Genomic DNA, 19,951 nt, shown 5'->3' on the forward strand with positions numbered 1-19,951 from the left:
CTGTGAAGCCGCAGTGCTATCCACTTGTGCTACCGTGCTGTCTGAGTTAATGTTGCTGAATTAAGAGAGGAAATGTGGCGGTCCTCTTTGACACCAAACACCAGTAGAGTGAAAATATATGCACAGAATCACAGATGGAGGTAGTTATCTGCCCCATTGCTTTGGCTATACAATTCTGGAATCTGTAAGTGATCTCTTCTTGTTTACCAATAGTTTAATCGTCTGCATGCATACTTTTACTCAGCACTGAAAAGCAAATTAAATGATTGTCTTCTTTTTGTTCCCTGCTAGGTTTATTGGAACACTGAAGCAAAACATATTCCATGGAGTAGTACCAACTGACTCAGAGGATTTGAATGTCGAGCACCTTCAACTTTTGCTGCTAATTTTCCATAATTTCTCCGAGAGTGGTCGGCGTGCTGTAGTCACCATGTGCATACAAGTGATTGTTGAAGTGGCATCTAAGGCCGAAGCTCAGGTTCGGTGTGTGCCACTGACACTCGCCCGATTGTTGCTGGTTTTTGAATACATCCTTCAACAATATTCAAAAGTGCCAATCTATTTATTTGAACAGGTATGGACCAATTGAGCTGTTGACTAAGTATGTAAGTTATGAATGAATCCATAAGCAACATTATGTTGACCATATTACATCCTATTGAGCAAAACCTGTGTAGATCAAACGAGTGATGCTGGCTATGAAACTACAGGACGTTTACATCATTTATGAGAGAGGAGTAAAGTGTCTAAGGAACTGGCTCCATACATTTGATGCTGTCATCGCCCAAACCGATCTTGTCCTTTGCTCGCTGTTTTGTTGTGCTGGCATTGCAACTTAGCTGACTCATTTACACTAAGAGGAAGGCTACATGGAGCTAGACATATTTCAATTGAGTACATGCACTGCATTTTGTAAATCTAAACATTTTTTATGCTACTTTAGAAATCTTGAAGCAATTGTTTGATTTCATATTCAGATAGTAGCAGGAGTTCAGTAAATGTGGTTGTAGAAAATCACAAAAAGAGACTGAGGCAGAGTCTCTTCGGTGACTTGGTAACTTAGCTCTCATGAAGACGTTTTTGTACTTACTACATTCCAGTCAGTGCTCGGTAGGATGAATTGTATTGTTTTAGTTGCTTTCTCTCTTTCTTCCCCAAAGCCACATTTACTCGGCAGAACAAAAATTACTAACTTTATATAAAACACAAGACTTGTACAGTGTACATTTTGATCTTGCACATCACACATCACACATTGAACACAGATAAAAACCTCAGATAGATAAATTCCAGAGCTAAAAGCTGCTGGTGGACTAAGAGAAACTTATAACTTTTGGACAGCTATCCGGGAAAATATATATTCAGCTCACCCACTGTGACACTTAACGTGATACACGTGTTACAATACTATGAATTGACTGAAAAGGTCAGCAATGATTTTATGGTCGTTACGTTAACCTTTATGTTAAAGTTGAACTTAAAATAAGTTATTCTTCATGTAGCATTGATCTCTTGCGTGATGCTACAGGCATCCGTTGCCACACAGTACTTTGTCCCATCTATATGTTCTTTTACTTCAGACAGTGAATGTCGAGTTAGTCAACTATGGGGGTATTGTAAATGAGCCTGACCCTGCCCATGCTAATTTGTCACTTGCCTTTCCTTGCAATCATCATTGAATATAATCGCTGAACTCAGTGAAAATACTTCAGCAATTTCAGCAAAAAAATTAATTTTTCAACCCAAACCTCCGTCTTGCTTGTTCAGAATTTCATTTTCTTGAGCCGAACCTTGCATTTCAATTTTTTTCGCTCCTCACCCTCGAAGCCTAATTTTGTAATTTTTTTGTTCCTGTTTTGTTTATTTTCATTATTCCTGAAAATGTCTGTGCTATTGATGTCTCTGCTATCAAGGTGTTCAGTTTATCCTTCTGCCCTTTGTCATTCACTCAATCGCAGCTATGTTTTTGTTCTCCCAGTCTCATCAATCCTATGATGAACCTGCAATTCTGCTAGTCGGTATGGGGGCTCTGAACTCAACCAGTCATTTTGTAGCCTCAATTCTGCTTGCTTTACACATGAGATTGTTGTCATTCTCTCTCCTTTAGACTGTGTTTTTAAAAAAATGAACGTAATGACATAAATGTTATTATTGTCATGGTGTATATTGGCTGACATTATGGATATTTAATCTTTGCTGTAGATTCAGTACAATCTATTAACTCCACCAGTATGCGGTGCTGGTGCCAGCGTCAGTGGCACCCAGGAATCTGGCCGACGTGTTCAAGTGCCACTTTATCATGGATTTAAAGAGGTTGAAGAAAACTGGGCTAAGCACAGCGGGACAGGTAAGGCAAAGCTAGGCGAAACACGGTGGGATCATTGTTTCCTGTAATTTGTCTTTGTGTGCGAACTCTTTATCACGTCACACGGTACGTTCCAGAATGCTGCATTGTCACTCATCAGGTCCACGAAAATTTGGTTTCAGCTCACCCGCTGTGACGTTTAATGTGCTAGAATAATATAAATTGACTTAAATGTCAACAATAACTTTATGGTGGTTGTATTAACCTTGGGTTAAGGTTCATGCTTAAAATATGTTTTTCTTCATGTGGCATTGACCTCTTGCGTGGTGCCACAGGCTCCAGTTACCATCCAGCACAACTAGAAAGTTCTAGGCAGTGAATGTCAAGACATTAGTTAACAATGGGGGTATTGTAAGTGAGCCTGACCCTGAACATTGAGTGGGAAAGATATGGCAGAGCTGGACTAACACTATTGGCAGACACTGCAAACTAAGAGATGAATGCTGAAAGGAGAGAATTGTAGAATGGTTACACAGCGTGAAAAAATATCAGAATGCAACTGGGAATATTAGATAATTAGAATATAGATAGTGCTACTTGTAGAAGAGAGGGATCAGTGGAATGGTTTATACTCTTGTTATGGGAATTCGTTGAATGAGAAAATGTCAGAAAATCAAAGCATGAAGATGGAGTCTGGGCCCAGTATCGTAATAATTGAGAACAGGAAGCATGAAGGAATTCGGTATAATTAAGAGAAATATATAAATCAAATCAACAATTCCAAGTTTTAAAATCAATCTAATAAGAAAAATATAATAATAATTATCTTTATTAGTGTCACAAGTAGGTTTACATTAACACTCAATGAAGATACTGTGAAAATCCCCTCGGCGGGCAGCACGGTGGCGCAGTGGGTTAGCCCTGTTGCCTCATGGCGCCGAGGTCCCAGGTTCAATCCCGGCTCTGGGTCACTGTCCGTGCGGAGTTTGCACATTCTCCCTGTGTTTGCGTGGGTTTCGCCCCCACAACCCAAAAATGTGCAGGCTAAGTGGATTGGCCACGCTAAATTGCCCCTTAATTGGAAAAAGTGAATTGGGTACTCTAAATTTTTGGGGGATAAAAAAGAAATAAAATCCCCTAGTCGCCACACTCGGGTGCCTGTTCAGGTACACCGAGGAAGAATTCAGAATGTCCAATTCGCCTAACAAGCACGTCTTTCGGGACTTGTGGGGAGAAACCGGAGCCACCGGAGGAACCCCACATAGACATGGGGGGAATGTGCAGACTCGGCGCAGACAGTGACCCAAGCGGGAATCGAACATGGGACCCTGGTGCTTTGAAGCAACAGTTACCGTGCCACCCATAAGTGAGTGGTTTAGGTCTTGAACAGGACAGGGCATGTTAAAGACCCATTGGATGTGTCTAAGTTAGGAGGCTTCATGACAGGGAGCCGGATGTTAGTGGTTGTTGTCTGGGACAGTGGAATAGTTGGAATGAAAAGGCTGACCAAGAAGGCAGTTTAGTATGCATCATAGAAGGGTGGTGCTGTGGTTAGCACAGCTGCCTCTAGGCACCGAGGACCCGGGTTCGATCTCGGTCCCGGGTCACTGTCCACGTGGAGTTTGCACATTCTCCCTGTGTCTGCATGGGTTTGAACCCACAACCCAAAGATGTGCAGGGTAGGTGGATTGGCCACGCTAAATTGCCCCTTCATTGGGAAAAAAACGAATTGGGTACCCTGAATTTATTTTGAAAAAAAGTATGGATCATAGAATCCTGACAGTGCAGAAGGAGGGCATTTGGCCCATTGAGTCTGCATTGACCCTTTACGAGGGCACCCTATCTGGGTCCACTCCCTCGCTCTATTCCTGTAACCCCAGTAACCTGCACATCTTTGGACATTAAGGGGCAATTTAGCACAGCCAATCCACATAACCAGCATATCTTTGGACTGTGAGAGGAAACCTTTTTTATTTAATAAATATTTTATTGAAAATTTTTGGTCAACCAACACAGTACATTGTGCATCCTTTACACAATATTATAACAACACAAATAACAATGACCTATTTTATAAACAAAAAATGAATAAATAATAAATAACAAAAATGAAAACTAACCCTAATTGGCAACTGCCTTATCACAAGTAACACTCTCCAAAAATATAATTTAACAGTCCAATATATAATTATCTGTCGCAACGACCTATACATATTATACAGTATATATTAACAACCCTGAGAGTCCTTCTGGTTCCTCCTCCCTCCGCCCCCCCTCCCCACCCCCCCCTGATCCTGGGCTGCTGCTGCTGCCTTCCTTTTTCCATTCCATCTATCTTTCTGCGAGGTATTCGACGAACGGTTGCCACCGCCTGGTGAACCCTTGAGCCGACCCCCTTAGAACGAACTTAATCCGCTCTAGCTTTATAAACCCTGCCATGTCATTTATCCAGGTCTCCACCCCCGGGGGCTTGGCTTCTTTCCACATTAACAATATCCTGCGCCGGGCTACTAGGGACGCAAAGGCCAAAACATCGGCCTCTCTCGCCTCCTGCACCCCCGGCTCTTGTGCAACCCCAAATATAGCCAACCCCCAGCTTGGTTCGACCCGGACCCCCACTACTTTTGAAAGCACCTTTGTCACCCCCATCCAAAACCCCTGTAGTGCCGGGCATGACCAAAACATATGGGTATGATTCGCTGGGCTTCTCGAGCACCTCGCACACCTATCCTCCACCCCAAAAGATTTACTGAGCCGTGCTCCAGTCATATGCACCCTGTGTAATACCTTAAACTGAATCAGGCTTAGCCTGGCACACGAGGACGACGAGTTTACCCTGCTTAGGGCATCTGCCCACAGCCCCTCCTCGATCTCCTCCCCCAGCTCTTCTTCCCATTTCCCTTTTAGTTGATCTCCCATAGTCTCCCCTTCGTCCCTCATTTCCCTATATATATCTGACACCTTACCATCCCCCACCCATGTCTTTGAGATCACTCTGCCCTGCACCTCTTCTGTCGGGAGCTGCGGGAATTCCCTCACCTGTTGCCTCGCAAAAGCCCTCAGTTGCATATATCTGAATGCATTCCCTTGGGGCAACCCATATTTCTCGGTCAGCGCTCCCAGATTCGCGAACTTCCCATCCACAAACAGATCTTTCAGTTGCGTTATTCCTTCTCTTTGCCACATTCCATATCCCCCATCCATTCCCCCCGGGGCAAACCTATGGTTGTTTCTTATCGGGGACCCCCCCAAGGCTCCAGTCTTTCCCCTATGCCGTCTCCACTGTCCCCAAATCTTCAGTGTAGCCACCACCACCGGGCTTGTGGTGTAGTTCCTCGGTGAGAACGGCAATGGGGCTGTCACCATAGCCTGTAGGCTAGTCCCCCTACAGGATGCCCTCTCTAATCTCTTCCACGCCGCTCCCTCCTCCTCTCCCATCCACTTACTCACCATTGAAATATTAGCAGCCCAATAATACTCACTTAGGCTCGATAGTGCCAGCCCCCCCCCCCCCCCCCCTATCCCTGCTACACTGTAAGAATCCCTTCCTCACTCTCGGGGTCTTCCCGGCCCACACAAAACCCATGATGCTCTTTTCAATCCTTTTTAAAAAAGCCTTCGTGATCACCACCGGGAGGCACTGAAACACAAAGAGGAATCTCGGGAGGACCACCATCTTAACCGCCTGCACCCTCCCTGCCAGTGACAGGGATACCATATCCCATCTCTTGAAATCCTCCTCCATTTGTTCCACCAACCGCGTTAAATTTAACCTATGCAATGTGCCCCAATTCTTGGCTATCTGGATCCCCAGGTAACGAAAGTCCCTTGTTACCTTCCTCAATGGTAGGTCCTCGATTTCTCTACTCTGCTCCCCTGGATGCACCACAAACAACTCACTTTTCCCCATGTTCAATTTATACCCTGAAAAATCCTGAAACTCCCCAAGTATCCGCATTATTTCTGGCATCCCCTCCGCCGGGTCTGCCACGTATAGTAGCAAATCGTCCGCATACAAAGATACCCGGTGCTCTTCTCCTCCTCTAAGTACTCCCCTCCACTTCTTGGAACCCCTCAACGCTATCGCCAGGGGCTCAATCGCCAGTGCAAACAATAATGGGGACAGAGGGCATCCCTGCCTTGTCCCTCTATGGAGCCGAAAATATGCAGATCCCCGTCCATTCGTGACCACGCTCGCCATCGGGGCCCTATACAACAGCTGCACCCATCTAACATACCCCTCTCCAAAACCAAATCTCCTCAACACCTCCCACAGATAATCCCACTCCACTCTATCAAATGCTTTCTCGGCATCCATCGCCACTACTATCTCCGTTTCCCCCTCTGGTGGGGCCATCATCATTACCCCTAACAGCCTCCGTATATTCGTGTTCAGCTGTCTCCCCTTCACAAACCCAGTTTGGTCCTCGTGGACCACCCCCGGGACACATTCCTTTATTCTCATTGCCATTACCTTGGCCAGGATCTTGGCATCTACATTTAGGAGGGAAATAGGTCTATAGGACCCGCATTGTAGCGGGTCCTTTTCCTTCTTTAAGAGAAGCGATATCGTTGCTTCAGACATAGTCGGGGGCAGTTGTCCCCTTTCCTTTGCCTCATTAAAGGTCCTCGTCAATACCGGGGCGAGCAAGTCCACATATTTTCTATAGAATTCGACTGGGAATCCATCCGGTCCCGGGGCCTTTCCCGCCTGCATGCTCCTAATTCCTTTCACCACTTCTACCTCGATCTGTGCTCCCAGTCCCACCCTTTCCTGCTCTTCCACCTTGGGAAATTCCAGCCGATCCAAGAAGCCCATCATTCTCTCCCTCCCATCCGGGGGTTGAGCTTCATATAATTTTTTATAAAATGTCTTGAACACTCCATTCACTCTCTCTGCTCCCCGCTCCATCTCTCCTTCCTCATCCCTCACTCCCCCTATTTCCCTCGCTGCTCCCCTTTTCCTCAATTGGTGTGCCAGCAACCTGCTCGCCTTCTCCCCATATTCGTACTGTACACCCTGTGCCTTCCTCCATTGTGCCTCTGCAGTGCCCGTAGTCAGCAAGTCAAATTCTACATGTAGCCTTTGCCTTTCCCTGTACAGTCCCTCCTCCGGTGCTTCCGCATATTGTCTGTCCACCCTCAAAAGTTCTTGCAGCAACCGCTCCCGTTCCTTACTCTCCTGCTTCCCTTTATGTGCCCTTATTGATATCAGCTCCCCTCTAACCACCGCCTTCAACACCTCCCAGACCACTCCCACCTGGACCTCCCCATTATCATTGAGTTCCAAGTACTTTTCAATGCACCCCCTCACCCTTAGACACCCCCCCTCATCTGCCGTTAGTCCCATGTCCATTCTCCAGGGTGGGCGCCCTCCTGTTTCCTCCCCTATCTCCAAGTCTACCCAGTGTGGAGCGTGATCCGAAATGGCTATAGCCGTATACTCCGTGCCCCTCACCTTCGGGATCAACGCCCTTCCCAGCACAAAAAAGTATTCGCGAGTAGACTTTATGGACATAGGAGAAAAACGAAAACTCCTTACTCCTAGGTCTGCTAAATCTCCACGGGCCTACACCTTCCATCTGCTCCATAAAATCTTTAAGTACCTTGGCTGCTGCCGGCCTCATTCCAGTCCTGGACTTCGACCTATCCAGCCCTGGTTCCAACACCGTATTAAAATCTCCCCCCATTATCAGCTTTCCCATCTCTAGGTCCGGAATGCGTCCTAGCATCCGCCTCATAAAATTGGCATCATCCCAGTTCGGGGCATATACGTTTACCAAAACCACCGTCTCCCCCTGTAGTTTGCCACTCACCATCACGTATCTGCCCCCGTTATCCGCCACTATAGTCTTTGCCTCGAACATTACCCGCTTCCCCACTAATATAGCCACCCCGCTGTTTTTCACATCTAGCCCCGAATGGAACACCTGCCCCACCCATCCTTTGCGTAGCCTAACCTGGTCTATCAGTTTCAGGTGCGTTTCCTGTAACATAACCACATCTGCCTTAAGTTTCTTAAGGTGTGCGAGTACCCGTGCCCTCTTTATCGGCCCATTGAGCCCTCTCACGTTCCACGTGATCAGCCGGGTTGGGGGTGCTTCCTACCCCCCCCCCCCCTTGTCGATTAGCCATCCCTTTTTCCAGCTCCTCACCCGGTTCCCACGCAGCTGTATCTCCCCCAGGCGGTGCCCCCCCCGCCCATCCCCTCCCATACCAGCTCCCCCCTCTCCCCAGCAGCAGCAACCCAGTAATTCCCCCCGCTAGATCCCCCGCTAGCGTAATTACTCCCCCCATGTTGCTCCCAGAAGTCAGCAAACTCTGGCCGACCTCGGCTTCCCCCCGTGACCTCGGCTCGCACCGTGCGACGCCCCCTCCTTCCTGCTTCTCTATTCCCGCCATGATTATCATAGCGCGGGAACCAAGCCCGCGCTTCTCCCTTGGCCCCGCCCCCAATGGCCAACGCCCCATCTCCTCCACCCCCCCTCCTCCCCCCATCACCACCTGTGGAAGAGAGAAAAGTTACCACATCGCAGGATTAGTACATAAAACTCCTCTTTCCCCCCCCCTCTTCGCCCCCCACATTCGCCCCACCACTTTGTTCAAACGTTCTTTTTAATAACCCGCTCATTCCAGTTTTTCTTCCACAATAAAAGTCCACGCTTCATCCGCCGTCTCAAAGTAGTGGTGCCTCCCTCGATATGTGACCCACAGTCTTGCCGGTTGCAGCATTCCAAATTTTATCTTCTTTTTATGAAGCACCGCCTTGGCCCGATTAAAGCTCGCCCTCCTTCTCGCCACCTCCGCACTCCAGTCTTGATAAACGCGGATCACCGCGTTCTCCCATTTACTGCTCCGAGTTTTCTTTGCCCATCTAAGGACCATTTCTCTATCCTTAAAACGGAGGAATCTCACCACTATGGCTCTGGGAATTTCTCCTGCTCTCGGTCCTCGCGCCATCACTCGGTATGCTCCCTCCACCTCCAACGGACCCGCCGGGGCCTCCGCTCCCATTAACGAGTGCAGCATCGTGCTCACATATGCCCCGACGTCCGCTCCCTCCGCACCTTCAGGAAGACCAAGAATCCTCAGGTTGTTCCTCCTTGCGTTGTTCTCCAGTGCCTCCAACCTTTCCACACATCGTTTCTGATGTGCCTCATGCGTCTCCGTCTTCACCACCAGGCCCTGTATGTCGTCCTCATTCTCGGCTGCCTTTGCCTTCACGACCCGAAGCTCCCGCTCCTGGGTCTTTTGTTCCTCCTTTAGCCCTTCGATCGCCTGTAGTATCGGGGCCAACAGCTCTTTCTTCATTTCCTTTTTGAGCTCTTCCACACAGCATTTCAAGAACTCTTGTTGTTCAGGGCCCCATGTTAAACTGCCACCTTCCGACGCCATCTTGGTTTTTGCTTGCCTTCCTTGCCGCTGTTCTAAAGGATCCACTGCAATCCGGCCACTTTCTCCTCCTTTTTTCATCCGTATCCGGGGGGATTCCCTTCTGGTTTACCGCACAGTGTTTTTAGCCGTCAAAATTGCCGTTGGGGCTCCTATCAAGAGCCCAAAAGACCGTTTCACCGGGAGCTGCCGAAACGTGCGACTCAGCTGGTCATCGCCGCACCCGGAAGTCCCCTGTGAGAGGAAACCTGAGCATCCAGAGGAAACCCATGCAACCACGGGGAGAATGTACAAACTTCGCAGTCACCCAAGGTCGGAATTGAATTTGGTCCCTCGGGTTGTGAGGTAGCAGTCCTAACCACTGTGCCACCATGCCACCGTTGGTATCTGAGCTATAACTTAAGGTAATTTACAAGAAAATATGGAATATTTATAGCCTATGCTATTTTTATTGCTGATGCTGAGCTGTTTCTTTGTTACAGATTCTACACCTTTGCCAAAATTCTACAGCATTCTCTCACATGAGACATCCACTGATGACAGAAGCAGAGTGGATGAGATGGTGAGAGCCATATATTTGGAGTTTGTGCGGACAGTGGAATTCTGTGTAAAGTTTCAAATTTTTACAGTATGCGAGGATGGTAATATTACAACAATTGGGTTAGATCTTGTTTATGTAACTATTATTTTTCTTTATCCTTAAAATTTAGAATACCCAATTCTTTTTTTCCCAATTAAGGGGCAAGTTAGCATGGCCAATCCACCTAACCTGCATATCTTTGGGTTGTGAGGGTGAACCCCACGCAGACATGGGGAGAATGTGGAAACTGCACACAGACAGTGGCCCAGGGCTGGGATCGAACCTGGGACCTCAGCACCACAGGCAGCAGTGCTAACCACCATGCGTCCGTGCTTATGTAACTGTAATGCTGCAATGGCGGATTGTGTGTGATATGGAATTTAGCTGCAAATCTTCATTTCAATGTTTATTCTGTGTTTGTCCTTCCAATTGTTTGATACTGGACTTACAGCGACTTGATTTTTCACTGCTTTCTCTCCCCTCTTGTTCCCTAGATCTGTGATGTTCTTTGTACTGGTGCTTTGAAGTATGATGACCTGTATGCATCACTGATCTTACTGTTAGCAGCTGGCTCACAGTTTGATACACTCAGGAGGGAAGAGCACAAGAATGCAACACCCCTGGTAATACACAGACTTCTGTTAGAATCATAAAACCTTGAGCACTGAAGGAGGCCATTGGGGCTTTTGTGTCTGTGCTAGTTAGCTCAGAAAGCTATCCACTTAATTATTTCCTATCTTTTCCTTCTGCCCTTTTAGGTACTTGCCTCTCAAATGCATATATCTACTTTTTGCAAAAAGCTATTCTGTTTCCACCACTATTTCTGGTGAAATGGTCTATAACTTAACCTTTTGTGTAAAAAGAAATCAGAAAAGTTTATTACTTTCTTTAGCGGACAATCTTTAATATATGGTGTCTAGTTTTCAATTAATATTTGCCTCTGTGTGGGGGGGGGGGGGGCATTGGCAGGGTGGGTTATAGGATTTGCCTGAGGATGGATAAGCGGTATTGAACGATATTTGCTTTGGTAGGCTGCCAGTTTGTGTGAGGAATCTTTTTCCCGTTCAGCTGGGTGATCAAGAAAATTGGGCATCGCAGAAATTGCTTATTCACTTGGCCACTTCATTGAGTTGAAATTAAATTGTATTAGTAGTTCTGACTTGGAGAGTGCGAGAGAAAGAAGATTGGAGCACCGTCCTCCAAATACCACATTCCACCGAGCTGGCTGTGGAGACCTCTCGTCTCATTCTTTGATAAACATTTTCATTGTTTTATTTTGGGTCCAATGAGGTAGAGATTTTGCAGATTCTCTGAAGTTTTTCCAAATGTTTTGAAAAGCTGGCGTGGATCCTAAGTTGGGAGAGTTAATTTTTTTTAGCATTTGGTCACCATGTTGCACCTTATTTCACCATAATATTGTTTCACAGCATCATCTACAGTTGAATTACTTTGCAAAGTTATATCCTTGCAGCATTTTTATCTATTATTGATGCAGGTAAAATTCATTTTCATTGCATACTCCTAAAACCTCATCTATCTTTAAAAATTGGGAGTCAAGTGCGTGATGTGCATCTGCTGCAAAATAGTTGTTGATTTAATGTAGGTTGCACAAATTGGAATTCTACCCAATATGTGTCTTTTTGTCCAGCCCAAGTATATTTTGGACTGAAAGTTTTGATGGCGTTTGTTTGTAGCTGTATGTGAATCATTGCTTCTGGGTTCCTAGCTGTTCTCTCATTGACTTTTCGTTCTAGGAGGCATGTTCCATTCAGTACTACTTCTTGATCTTGTGGAGAATCCTGGGTATTATGCCTCCATCGAAAGCCTACATTAACCAAGTGGCAATGAGCACGACAGAGCTGAGCGAATGCGACATCCTGCACACACTTCGATGGTCATCACGCCTTTGCATCAGCTCTTATGTAACCTGGATCAAGGTACTAAAGATATAATTCTGTGGAGACATGGTGAAAAATTAAAGATAATCTCTCTTAGTGAATCTTTAGTTGTCGGGAAAGGGTATGTACAGATGGTCAAAGCTGGATGGGGGGGGGGGGGGGGGGGGGGGGGGGAGAGGGGAGAGAGAGAGAGAGAGAGAAAGAGTTGAGTGTCCGAGAATGTATTAGCGAGAAAACTGGAGGCCCAGGCACACAGACTATTAAAAAAAATGCCCTTTCAGGTATTATTATTTTCTTTTCTTCCCCAGATTTCTCCCCCATCTGTCCTTATGGTGTTGCATCATGGCAGGTTTTTAATTTCCTTGACCAAATTGTTTTACATGTGAGTGCTGGTGTTGCTGGCAGACTGTTTGATGGCTGCATCACATGCATGCCAAATCCAGTCCTTGTTGGATGGCTATGCACTTTCCTGGGTAACGGGTTTTAACAGAAACAGAGTGGCAGGGGCCACTCTTGTCCATTGACTATTGCTTTAACTATTAGCAGAACAGACAGTAAACTGTGAATCTCTCTGCTTTGTGGGGTACAGATCATTTGTAAGTACAGCGAGTAGGATTGATTATCATAATTTTAAAAGCTCTCATTGAGCTATGAATCTATTTAAGAGCGTAGAATCATCAAATCATTACAGTGCAGCTGGGTAAATATTTGGTAATGTAACTGTGAAGCAACTACTAAGTAGGTAAAGCATGGTTAATTTCAATATGCCACAGCCTAGTTGTTTGCTTGGTACATTAATTTGACTGGTGTTTGATTTTGTTTTGGTCAAGGATCACCTGGTACGACAGGGTATGAAGCCAGACCATGCTGGCTCGCTGGTGGATCTGGCTGTCACCAAGTGCAGCTCTGTGAAGTATGATGTGGAACTTGCAGAGGAGTATGTTGCCAGACAGGTAAGAAGGATGATACAGCGACGACTTTAAATTTTAAAAAACTTGAATACAAAAATTGCATCCTCCGTACTGTGGTGGCACTGATAGCAGGGCAGGCTTGCTCAGACCTCGTGGCAAGTGAGGCTCTCTGAGGAAGAAACTACACCAATCAGCAAGTTCAAGGAAGAAATTCCTGCTGAAAAGGGAGATGTGGGGGCATTAGGTCATAAAGAAACTGGCAAGAGACTTTCACCACAGTGATTGTCGTGTGAAAAACAAGCATGGCTGAAGAAAGCATGTCAGCTTCCCAGTTCCCTTTAACATCAAATGGTTTAAACTGGTGGTGATAACCAGATGATCATGTGTACTAAGAAGACCGTACAGATGCTGCTACTGAACAGTCTGGGATAGAAGATGGACCTGCATGGTTCTACTCTTGAGTGCCTGACACTGACAAACATTGAAATAGAATCCGTGAGGAAAAGAGCTGGAAGTGAACCTTTAGCAACTCAACCAAGCACAATAATAACAGATGTGACTGACGTGAACCTGCAGCTAAGCAAATTCTATGTGAAAGCCCAAAATGGAATTGAATGACATTGATTACTGCCATACGTGCCTCCAAGGCACAGGAAGAACGATGAATAGTGCAGACAACAGTTTGTCTAGATCCAGGGTGTATGCATCAATCTGACTCGAATTAGCTACTAATTTATGAAACATTTTTCACTATTCAGTTGGCCCATTCTTTTTTCTGGTTGCTGATTGACAAGAAGGTTGTTACCAGTCATTGTATGCATGTTGCTGAATACTACTACTTCCCAACCATGAGATTAATGAGGTTTTTCCTTCAAATTTAGATTTCTTCCTATTGTGGAATTGATGCGAGTGCTATCCTCCCACTCAATCGCCTCCCAAACCTGCAGGCCATCTACACGCTCGATGCGGTCATTTCAAAGGTCCAAGTGTCTCTGGATGAGTATTTTTCCAAGGTGGCTGCAGAAACTGATTCCCACAAAACATCCGAGATCACAAAGAATCTGCTGCCTGCAACTCTTCAGCTGATTGGCATCTATGCTGCATTTACCAGGTCTAAATTTTGAATACTTTGATAGATTTTACATTAGTTGTTGGCTGAAATGCTACGGGTAGTGGTCAGATTTAGCTGGTTGGTGGGAAAGAACCATACAGTGTTGGCTTCAAGCACTTTCATGTCAGAGACTGCGTAGGCTAGTTACAAATTAAAAGCTCCTGTTGCACTCCCATCAGCAATTTTAGGTTGTGTGTATGGTGGCTACATTAAGTGTAAGTTTGTCTTTGCTCCCAACCACAATCTGAGATGAGTATCTCCTATTGGACCAGTATGAATTCCTCTGCTTCTGCGCAACCATTGGGTGATGATTGCGAACAATATGTTGAGGTATTGATAGCTCTACAATTGGCTCACATTTGCTTGGAACACCCCAAATTTATCATTAGGGATGTTTACATTTGGCAGAAAAAAGGAAACTTTTTTTTCTCCGTTTGACTGAGTTCAAGCTCAGATCATCGAAGTGAAAGGGTGGTATGTTTAACCCACTGCATTGATCTGCCTGTAAACAATATTGTTAAATTAGTTGCTTCCACCTTTGGCGTGAAACCATTCGTTAAATGATAAATGTGGTTATGATATATATTACATATACAGGCATCAACAGTGAGTGTTGATATTTAACAATGGTTATAAATGAGTGTTTTTGATGAGGTTGTATTTTACATTCTATTTGGTTGATAATTGATATTAGATCGTACCTGTTGAGGAGTCTGTGTGAGGAGGGTGCGAGTGAAAATCCAACTGAGGAGAAGCTACATGGCTACGCAGCAGCACTGGCGATTGGATCTACCCGCTGCAAGACTAACTCTGTTGGTAAGGACAGGAATTGCTTTGTTTTTTGACACGGTTTAGCTGTGTAACCAGAGGCATCTGGAGTAAACGAAGAATGAACTGCAGACATTATTCTTTTGCTTGAAAGTCTTTGTGACAGTTGTGTTTTTCCCCCCTTCTGGTCTTTTCCTTCTTGCCACATTTGTTGTTGTTTTCTCGGGTTGCCAACAGTTATCTGACACTTTGCTCAACTGACTTTTCAGCTTGTGAACCTGATATCGCAACTAAGAATATCTGTACCTGATGTCTGCATATGCTGACCTCCAACAGAGTTTGCTGAAGATGATCAGTCACAGGAATGCTGGCTGTTCTACTTTTCTTTCTTTATTTTCTTCCACTCTTGAGATTGTGATGCCAATCAGAGTGTCCCCAACTCTGTCCTCTTTGTGAATGGCTAACTTGGTATGGACAGCAATTGAACTTGAGACTTCTGTGTCAGATGTGACTCTATGGTACACTGATAAATTTACAAAATTCATGTGAATATTATAGTGTTCACGACAGGTGCAAAATCTTTTTTTGTAAACATCAATCGTCTGTGACTCCTTAAGATGTTATACATCTTAGAACTTGATGTCTGTTAATGTGGAAAACATCTTAAGGATGTTAAGCTCATTTTGGCAGAATTAACTTCATGGCTGCAACTCTGAGATTGTCACCCTCACTGTGTAGTACAAGTAGTGGGAACTGGAATTTCTCTACCTGAAGTTGCAATTGTAGCTGTGTAAAATATCCTGTTCTGCGTGACGCCTAATAGTGAATTCTTTGCTTGAAATTATTCTTATTTTCTCATGCTGTTTGTGATTGTGTTTGCAGCTCAGTTAGTGGTACAGAACTTACCGTCATCTGTACAGACACTGTGTGAAACATGGAACAATATCCACACCAATGAGTTTCCCAACATCGGATCATGGGTACGTTAAAGGTTATTCACATCTGGCAGAGTATGCAATAGATTTGTAATGTAGGTAACCAGTGCAACGCTGAGGGAGCATGCCTCCTTTGGATGGGATGTTAACAGATCCTGTGGCGCTGCTTTAAAGAGGACAGGGAACCCGGCTAACTTTTTTTATTAATCAAAAATTGATTAACTGGTCATTTATTTCACTGCTGTTTGTGGAATCATGTGCACTCAAAGTCTATGGTATTCTGTTAAATAAGACATTGAGGTCGAGCCGACCCCAATTCCTTGTCTCTCCAGATGTGGGCTACCCATATTGGACCCCCTGCAGCATCCCCAAGGGTCGTGCTCTTGCCTGAGGAGCAACAGGATACTGACCATGACACCGGGCCTGGCCTAACCCAGCACCACCATAAGAAAAAATGGAAGTATCGGAGAACTGGCCCAAGGACTACCAAGTCACCCCTATCCTTACCTGCCTCCAAAGCTAAGCCAATCCGGTCCCATACAAGACACAGCGCCTCAAAAAACCCTCCTGAGAGAGTTCACCCCACCAGATAAACCACCTGCCACTTAAAAATAAAGGATATTTCTGTTTTAAAAATAAATTTAGAGTATCCAATTTTTTTTTTTCAAGGGGCAATTTAGCACGGCCAATCCACCTACCGTGCGCATCTTTGGATTATGGGGGTGAGACCCATGCAGACATTGGGAATGTTTGCAAACTCCCCACGGACAGTGACCTGGGGCCAGGATCGAACCCGAGTCCTTGGCGCCGCGAGGCAGCTGTGCTAACCACTGTGCTACTATGCCGCCCTGAAAAAAATAAAGGCCATTTAGACCGGCCTCACTCACAAAAGATCTGATTGCAAATAGAGCAGTCAAAGAGGGAAACCCGTAACAGGCTTCCCCCTTGTTATGGACGCCTGGTGAGCTTTCAACAGTGGCTATGAGACTGGACTAAGTTTTTACGGCAGTGCAGTAAATTGATTTGTTCCAGGAATATAAGAATTAGGATGTGGTAATTTTGTAAACAAACTTTATTCAAACTAAAGAAAAAAAATTAAACTTTTAATCTGCCAGCCTAATAATAACAGATTACATATACTTTTTAAACTTTAACACACTAGTTCCCATTAAACAGTACTTTAAATGAACATGCACCTTTCATTCCACTTAAACAGGCAGGCAAAGGCGATACTTGCATTTATGAACCAATATTTCTTCCCGTAGGGAAATTCTTTCAGAAATTCCAAAGCCTGCCTCGGTGGCAATTTTCATGACTTCTCTCGGTCGCTTTCCAAAGCCGTCTTCCTGTACCTGTTCAAAACTGGACTCTTTGTCTCTCTCTCAGCTCCGCCTCGCCCCTCAAATAAAAATGTTCTCCTGGGGTTTCCAGACTTGAACCAGTCATCGTTATCCTGGCTGTTTGATTTCCCACTCCCGTTTATACAAAATAACAGAGCCATGCTATTGATATACAACTAACCTCCCATTGACGGATAAAGAGGCCATCAGACTCTGTAATTGGCTAATAGCTGGTCAGGCAGGGGTGTCCCAAAGGATAATGGATTTCGAGTGATTCACCCTTGCTGAACAGGGCCATCCTGCATATTCCCACAAACAAGTTTAAGTCTGAATGGGACAATGTAACTAATATCAGGTATAGGCGTTTTCCGTCAACTCTGCGAGCCGTTTTTTTCCTCGGTCTGTTTAACCCCTAAATTATCTGCTACATCTCCGATCCCATTTCTGGACCCAATTTCCTAATTGTAACACCCTAAAGGGGAGTCTAACAAACTCCAGTCCTCAACAGCATACTACACAGTCCGTTTGGACCTGAAGAAGAAAGAGGCGCAGCCAAAAGTAAAAATTAGGTCAGACTACGTGGGACCTTCCTTGTAAACATAGTGGTCATGGCGCTGAGGGACTGGGTTCGATCCTGGTCCCGGCTCACTGTCTGTGTGGAGTTTGCACATTCTCCCCGTGTCTGCATGGGTTTCACCCCCACAACCCAAAGATGTGCAGCGTAGGTGAATTGGCCACATTAAATTACTCTAAATTTTAAAAGAAGGATGAAGTCCACTCCATTGGGGTAGTAATAAAGTAGACATCTAGGATAAAGCAGGACTTGTAACAGTGAGCACTTTTCAGGATCTTCCAAAGGTTCCAATGATCGGAACACAAGCCTCATTACTTCCAACATGCTGGCTCAACCAAGCCCAGCGGTCAGCAACCTAAGATCCTGCAGTGGAGGATGGCCCGGCTGGTTCAGGCAACCCCAACCCCTCTCGACCAACATTAGGAACCGGACCATACAGAACCAGAGGCTGGAAGGACAACCCAACCCCAGGCCTCGGAGACGGGGTTAAATGTGCAGCATTGAATCTGAGCTGCCTGCTCTCCAGGTCGAGACTGCTGAAACATGGCTCTGGTTCTCAAACTCAGCTGACAACGTCTTCATCATTTCACTGGAGACACCAGGCTCAATCGGACTCCCTACTGGATCCCTCTCATCCTCATCTAAATTCCTCAGGACAGACGAGAGGCCATGCAACAGGAACTCAACTGTGTGGAGGCAGTTTCCACCAAAGACAATGCTCTCTCTGTCAGAAGAACCTCCTCGTGCGCTGTCATTGCCTCCACAAAGACACCTTGCAACTCTTGGAATTGGCCGTTGACATCTCTGCACCGCAAGCCAAGGAATTCAGAAGGATTAACTTCATCGCTAGCAGACATAATACCGTACTGTTGTGGTGGGAATCCTCTCAAAAGCAGCTGCACCACCAAAGACACGGCCTTGCCCCAACTCCCTCCAGCTGCCATGAACCGAAGAGGACTGAAGCATTTCATCTTGACTCCATAGTGCTGAACCATTGATCAACAACTCCCGGTATATAGCATAAACTATGCAACCAAGAAAAGACACACATGCTGTGCTCAAGGACAAAAGCAATGATTGAAAAATGAACAGAGCTGGAGCTCGTAAAAATGCAACTGCCCCTGAGCTCACATCACATCATTTCCCCATCTTTTGTTAGCTTATGCTTGTATTGCCATGTTGTGAATACCATTGACGGTTATTACTTTGGGTATCATTTGAAATTCACCATTCAAGGGCATAGTTCTACTTGTATAAAAAGGCTTAAATATGGAGAGAAGAAACAGTAGAACCCAGGCTGAAAATCAGTACCTACTGATAGAATAGTCACAATGTACAGGAGGAAGGCATGACCAGGCTTGGTACTGTGAGCACCGAGTAGTAAAACTTGGTCCATCATCCATAATAAGAGGAGTGCAAGAGACTTGAGAAGAGCGAGGTTAAGCTACCTGATATGAGGGGATAACAAATGCCAAGGAAATTTTAAAAAATTGAACTGATTTCATTAGAACAGATGAGGTTATGGGGTGATTTAATAGAGCAGTTTGGGACAAAACACAAAGAAACATACTGCTTCCAGTGGTTAAGGGAAGAGAGGAACAAGGTAGGCAGTTTAGCCCCTCAAGTCTTCGGTCATTAATTGGGGTCATGATGCCCTGTAACTTGACCCTTAGCATCCAGATATCATTCTGGTAAATCTATGCTGCATCCCATCCAAGGCCAATATATCCTTCAGAATCACAAATTAAGAGGCTTACATACAAGATTGAATAGGTCAACTTTAGGGGGAAACGTTTTTACAGAGACTTGCATTAGATTACCATATTGAATCAGTGATTGAAGCAGAGACAATGTCAACATTTAATCAGAGTAAAGAAAAATGTACATTAGACTGATGAGATTAGGATTTCTGCCTGTGTGGAGGATCACACCAAATGGATCTGTTGAACCACACGCAAGGCTTATTTGTGTGTTTCATTTCTTTTTTAAAAAAATTCCAATAAAGGGGCAATTTAACGTAGTCAATCCGCCTACCCTGCTCATCTTTGGGTTGTGGAGGTGAAACCCATGCAGACACGGGGAGTATGCAAGCTCTACACGGACAGTGAACCGGGATCAAACCCGGGTCCTCGGCACC

The 19,951-nt window shown here is 45.3% G+C and overlaps 1 protein-coding gene across 6 annotated transcripts in view; it reads left to right on the forward strand.

Annotated features, from left to right (window-relative positions):
* ubr4 (ubiquitin protein ligase E3 component n-recognin 4) overlaps positions 1–19,951 on the forward strand; it is a 227,614-nt gene that overhangs the window by 59,135 nt on the left and 148,528 nt on the right. For all 6 annotated transcript variants that reach the window (XM_072478202.1, XM_072478203.1, XM_072478204.1 and 3 more), the window contains exons 19-27: positions 292–574; positions 2,203–2,347; positions 10,180–10,259; positions 10,772–10,900; positions 12,032–12,214; positions 13,006–13,128; positions 13,968–14,197; positions 14,892–15,013; positions 15,848–15,945. In XM_072478202.1, coding sequence (XP_072334303.1) covers positions 292–574; positions 2,203–2,347; positions 10,180–10,259; positions 10,772–10,900; positions 12,032–12,214; positions 13,006–13,128; positions 13,968–14,197; positions 14,892–15,013; positions 15,848–15,945 — 1,393 coding nt within the window. The remainder of the gene's footprint in view (positions 1–291; positions 575–2,202; positions 2,348–10,179; positions 10,260–10,771; positions 10,901–12,031; positions 12,215–13,005; positions 13,129–13,967; positions 14,198–14,891; positions 15,014–15,847; positions 15,946–19,951) is intronic.

Source organism: Scyliorhinus torazame, chromosome 16 (genome assembly GCF_047496885.1).
Source record: "Scyliorhinus torazame isolate Kashiwa2021f chromosome 16, sScyTor2.1, whole genome shotgun sequence".
NCBI classification, from domain to species: domain Eukaryota; kingdom Metazoa; phylum Chordata; class Chondrichthyes; order Carcharhiniformes; family Scyliorhinidae; genus Scyliorhinus; species Scyliorhinus torazame.